The sequence below is a fragment of the Rhinopithecus bieti genome, unplaced genomic scaffold (genome assembly GCF_001698545.2).
Source record: "Rhinopithecus bieti isolate Rb0 unplaced genomic scaffold, ASM169854v2 scaffold_10612, whole genome shotgun sequence".
In the NCBI taxonomy this organism is placed as follows: Eukaryota; Metazoa; Chordata; class Mammalia; order Primates; family Cercopithecidae; genus Rhinopithecus; species Rhinopithecus bieti.
In genome coordinates, this window is record NW_016806990.1 from 1,826,307 (window position 1) to 1,832,306 (window position 6,000).

Here is a 6,000-nt window from a genome sequence, read left to right on the forward strand (position 1 = left end):
TGATCAGGCTGGTTTTGAACTCCTGAGCAGCTCAAGTGATCTGCCTGCCTCGGCTTCTCAAAGTGTTGGGATTACAGGTGTGAGCCACTGCGCCCAGCCTGTTTGAGATTTTGTAATAGGGTTATCTCATAGTAGGATGTTAAAAATACTGGGGTATTGAATATAGTTACATTTTGTTTCACTAGAGGTTTTTTATGTAGGTGTTAATTATTTAGTGACCTGTTCAATGCCAGGCATCAGAATGTTGAGTTGAATCACCACCTCTTAGAAAATGCAAGAGAGGGTTGGAGGGAAGGAAGGAAGGCCATCTTTCTATTCTTGTGGATCTTCACTCTAAACCCAGCACAGTGTTTCATATAAGCTGTCAATACATGCTAAATTAATATAAGTGTTTTAGGGCCTTCTTTGCCTATCATAGACTTATAACTTGAAGTGAAACGAGTTTTTGGAATTAAACTTGAAATTCAGGAGTTATATTAGTCATGTGAAATACTAGCAAGTGTCTAAAATTTATTATGCAAATTAGCATTTTTGAAGAATTTCTGCATCTAGAATTCTGTGGCTCAAATATTACAGCTGTAGTGATGAAACTGACAGCACTTATCAAGGAAACACAGTTTAGTGCCTACTTTTAAAAACATGACATTGTTTTCATTACCAAACTGTATTTTGTCTACAATAAAATATTTAGAAAGTATAGAAAAGAAGGAAGGGGGAGAAATACCCAGTTCAGCAACTCTGTTAATGTCTTTTTGTCTTACGTATTGTTTACATTGTGGGTTTCTTGTATTTTAGATAAGCTAAATGTTACTGATTCTGTCATAAATAAAGTCACCGAAAAGTCTAGACAAAAGGAAGCAGATATGTAAGTAATATTTTAATAATAAGCATGGGTGATAGGGACTAGTCTAGATTAAGCAGCACCTTGATCATAATTCGTTTACAGAAGTTGTTCATTTGTATAATTAAACCAATCATTATTTTGGGGGGTGTGTGTGTGTGTTTTCCTTAGCTTAAATGAGGATAGCCTATGCCTTTGTGAATTAAAAATATTGATGAATCTTGGCTAGGTTTGTTGGCTCATGCCTGTAATCCCATCACTTCAGAAGGCCGAGCTGGGGGAATCACTTGAGGCCAGGAGTTTGAGACCAGCCTGGCCAACATGGTGAAACCATGTCTCTACAAAAATTAGTCAGACGTGATAGTGCACGCCTGTAATCCCAGCTACTCGGGAGGCTGAGGCGTGAGAATCGCTTGAACCTGGGAGGTGGAGGTTGCATTGAGCCAAGATTGTGCCATTGCATTCCAGCATGGGCCACAGAGTGAGACTCCATCTCAAAAATAAATACATAAAATAAAAATTAATGAATTTTAAGAAATACATAGTAAAACTATAATCTCATGACATTTACAAATGTGTTCTCATGAGGGGAACGGTGTTTGTAGATTTCAGTTTAAACTAAAATGTGCAAAAATGTTCCCTTAAAATTTATTAAGAATTATTCTTTCCCATGAAGTATTTTTAAAAATTTAAGGGAAGCCAGGTAGGCCGGGCCGCGGGGGCCGGTGGGCTCAAGCCTGAATCCCAGCACGTTGGGAGGCCGAGATGGGGCCGGATCACGAGGTCAGGAGATCGAGACCATCCAGGGGGGGTACACAACATAACATGTGAAACCCCGTCTCTACTAAAAATACAAAAAAGAATCTAGCCGACGGGCGAGATTGGCGGGCCCGTAGTCCCAGCTGCTCCGGAGGCTGAGCCGGGCTTCAGGGAGCTGAGATCGGGCACTGCACTCCCCAGCCCCGTCCAAAAAAAAAAAAAAAAAAAAAAAAAAAAAAAATTAAGGGAAGACATGAACTCATTATATATAAACTGAGAACTGTTTCTGTTAGCAGCTTCTGTCCAAAGCCAATTGGTTAAGATTGGGCTTCACTCTCTATACTGCTAACTCTAAGTTTATAGAAAAGACACTAAGATCATACAACTAACTGTGAGAATTGAACTTAAAAGCCAACTTTCTTCCGATTTATTGCTATGTCCAAGAGGTATCAGCTTTTTGAGATACACCATAGTCATTTGTTATTTCACTGGTGTCTGTTTGAATCTTTGTGTTTAAATCTTTATTAGTTTAGGTTAGTGTGCTAGGTGGAGTCACTCAGTGTATGAGCAGAAGCAAATCAGAGTCTGCATTTGAAGACTGTCTTGAAATGATTTTAAAAAACAAAAAAACTCTCGGGTGCAGTAGCTCACGCCTGTAATCCTAGCGCTTTGGGAGGCCGAGGTGGGCGGATCACAAGGTCAGGAGATCGAGACCATCCTGGCTAACAACGTGAAACCCCATCTCTACTAAAAATATGAAAAATTAGCCGGGCGTGGTGGTGGGCGCCTGTAGTCCCAGCTGCTCGGGAGGCTGGGGCAGGAGAATGGCGTGAACCCGGGAGGCGGAGCTAGCAGCGAGCCAAGATTGCACCAGTGCACTTCAGCCTGGGCAACAGAGCAAGACTCCATCTCAAAACAAACAAACAAAAAAAACTTGTGTCTTCTTAGAAAATGACTCTAAAGAGAAAGCCTTTTAAATGGCTAACTCTATGTGGAGGCTGAGGCAGGAAGAATACTTGAGCCAAGGAGTCTTTGTCTAGCCTGGGCAACATAGTGAGATGCTGTCTCTTAAAAAAAAGAAGACAAGACTTTAATTCGTGCTAATAGAATCATTAAAGATTTGAAGGACAGTATAAATATACTCAGTGTTTTCTCTTTTTCAGCATTGTTCACTTTACCCTGGCGGCTCTTTGATGCTTCTGAAATAGGAATAGATTTTCTTTTACTGCATACGTACTCCTTTTGCCAAAATACAGAATTGAATTTTGCATGTTCAGGGGAAATGAAGAATGTTTCACTGAGTAGTGAAAAATATATAATCGTATCGTAAAATCTGTTATTTAAAGAAACGACTTAGGAATTTTCATGAAATTATCTACATTTAGAAGCTTTTTATTTTGGCTTCTCACTGAATTTTGAATGTGTCAACTATATGTTTTTGTTTTTGGTTAGGTATCGCATCAAAGATAAGGCAGACAGAGCAACTGTAGAACAGGTACAATTTAAATGTGTTGCAAACTCTTCTTTTTAATTAGCATTTCTTTTCTCTTTGAATTGTAGTTGGCTTTTATCCTTTTTGCTTAATGCTAATGTTACCTAAAATTGGTCCTATATACAATTACTCCTTTTTATAGTTTTGAGTTTAGAGACATATATTTTGCTTTTATAGGACTATTGGATGAATTAGAGTCATAGTCCTTCAGTGGCCTTGCAGAGCCACCAAGCAATGCTTTCCCTTCTTGGAGAGATTCTCAGACCAGCAATCTTTTAGGAAAGGTCCGCAGGAATTTTGTGAGCTTTCCCAGAAGATAGGTAGGGTATCTGCCACAAAGCAGAAAGTGTGGGTGTAAAAGAGAGAGGGGCAGATCATGTCTTCAAATTTCCAATTAGGAATCCTTTGTTTAGAAATTATGCTTGTTTTATTCTTTCTATTCAAGAATGGGGAAAATTGGCCCCTGATTTTCCCACATTCAGAAGAATGTGATTGAATATTAGCCTTGGCCCAGATTTTGATGTGAAGAAAGTGATAAAAGAGTCAAAACATTTGCCTCTGCCACCTACCACTCCTCTCCACCCCAACCCCGCCCCATATACACAAACACATGTTCTGAATTCCACCATTAGACAGAAGCCGGGTCTGGGGTCTGTGTCTTCATTGTCCTCTAGTTTATTTTGTGATTTATTTCTGTAATTGAAAACAAAGTATGGTTCACCTCAGAAAAATGAGATAACCTTAAGTTTCAAAGACCCTGAATAAGTTTAGGGTTATTTTGGCAGGACATTCTTTTCTCTTTCAAAATTAATTTTGAATGATAGAGTACACAGCTTGAGTCTTCAGCTGTCTGTGTAAAATATATGCTTGTGTATACATTTATCATTTCTCTTTCCTTGTTTTGTTCTTAAGCCATTTAGTTTGTTACTTCTTCCTATGCCCCTTATTTGTCTGACTCCAGCTTTGCAGAAGCGCAGTTCTGTACCTAGAGGCCCATACTCAGCCAGCTGACTTCCCCTCTTTGCTTACCTGTGCAGTAGAGAAGGAATGGAAACTAGTGCCTTTTCATTCTTCTGTAGTTGCAACGGTTGTGATTTGGCTTTTAGTCCTGTAGTCTTTCCAGGTGGTTTTGTTTATATTAACCTTAGGTTTCTAGTGTGACCCCAGCCACTTCATTGAAGGTGGACCCTAAAGTATAGTTGAGTTTGGCTAGTTTATAATACTGTCTCACCCCATGGGGGCTAGAGGGCCTGCCTGCGCCACAAGGAGTTATTGGTTGGTATCCTTAGAAATTGCATACAAATATTTGGCTGCTCTAGTTTCAGAGATGAACAAGAACAGCCTTTAAATTCACTGCATTCTGTTTGTTAGAGAAGGCTTTGAAATCCCTTTTACTCAAGATTGATTACTCTGGCTTGAAGGAGACTCTTGCAGTGATTTACTCATCTATAATGGCAGGGGTCTGCAGATTCTTAAAAGGGCTAGCTAGTAAATAGATGCCAGCATTGTGGCTCACATAGAATTTCTGCTTTTTGTTTTTTGTTTTTTTTTTTTCAAAGCAATCCTTTAAAAGTGTAAAACCCATTCTTAGCTTGCAGGCTAAGGAAAAACAAGCTGTGGCCTGATTTGGTCCCTGGGCCGGAGAATGCTGACCCTTGATTTAAAGCTGCCTGTCCATGGCAGTAGCCACTGGGCACTTGAGAAGTGGCTAGTGTGAATTGAATGTGCTGTAAATGCAAAAGATACACCAGAGTTTGCAGACTTACTGTCAGAAACAAGGACTATCTCACTGATGACTTTTTATATTGATACAGGTTGAAATGATAGTGTTTTAGATATTTTGAGTTAAATAAAATATATTAAGATAATTTCACCTGATTCTTTTTACTTTCAGTGTAGTGACTAGAACATGTAATACTATTTATGTAGTTTGCGTTATATTTCTATAAGCTAATAGCCTAGAGTTCATTTCTGTTTCCCTTGGACTTGGTAGCCTTTGAATTCCATGACTAGATGAACCTGTTAGTTGGTTACCTTTGGTTCCTTTGGCCTTTACCTGACATTTTACTAATTAACAATTAGAGTGAAAGAAAGCACCAAATAGTGACTCTCATTTAGTCAACCAGGATAGCATAATACAGTTAAGCTCTGCTGTTTATTAATTGTCACAGGTTTTAATGTGGAAAATTTGGTACTGTCTTTCGGAGCTTTTAATTTTGCATTTCTTTTAGGTGTTGGATCCCAGAACAAGAATGATTTTATTCAAGATGTTGACTAGAGGAATCATAACAGAGATAAATGGCTGCATTAGCACAGGAAAAGAAGTGAGCTCTTCTTTGGATGATTGAATATTTAGTTTTCTTATTTCAGATACCAAATGAAACTATGGCACTTAGTACTACATTATGCCTTTAAGAAGAAAGAAAAACAAAGTCATACACATTAATATTTATGGTTAGAGAGGAAATTGTACATGTAACTATGCCCTTTCACTACCACTGCTGCATTGTATCATGGAGCCTAACTAGTTGTGCCCAGTAGTAAGGGAGATGGTCAGATTATTACAGGCTTGAGTTCTAATAAAATAAATTACTCGTGGGGCCAGGGGTTTATGGTTATGTTTCTATGAGTCAGCAAGTCTTATTTTTTTTCTTTGCATATGGATATACTGCCTTCTGTTTGTTAGAGAAGACTTTGAAATCCTTTTGACTCAAAATTGAGTACTCTGGCTTGAAGGAAACTCTTACTGTGATTTACTCATCTATAATGGCAGGGGTCTGCAGACCCTTGAAAGTGTAAAACCCATTCTGCTGGAAGCAATTCTCAGTAAAATTCAACTTATAAATCACTGGATTTAAAATTTTTTTTTAAACATAGCCTTAACAGAGTCTTTTTTTTTTTTTTTTTT

General features: G+C 38.4%; 1 protein-coding gene across 2 annotated transcripts in view; it reads left to right on the plus strand.

Moving 5' to 3' along the window:
* The window catches only part of RIOK1 (RIO kinase 1), a 32,490-nt gene that overhangs the window by 6,528 nt on the left and 19,962 nt on the right, over positions 1 to 6,000 (plus strand). For both annotated transcript variants that reach the window (XM_017879610.1, XM_017879611.1), the window contains 3 exons: positions 796 to 865; positions 3,053 to 3,095; positions 5,324 to 5,416. In XM_017879610.1, the coding sequence (XP_017735099.1) occupies positions 796 to 865; positions 3,053 to 3,095; positions 5,324 to 5,416 (206 nt within the window). The remainder of the gene's footprint in view (positions 1 to 795; positions 866 to 3,052; positions 3,096 to 5,323; positions 5,417 to 6,000) is intronic.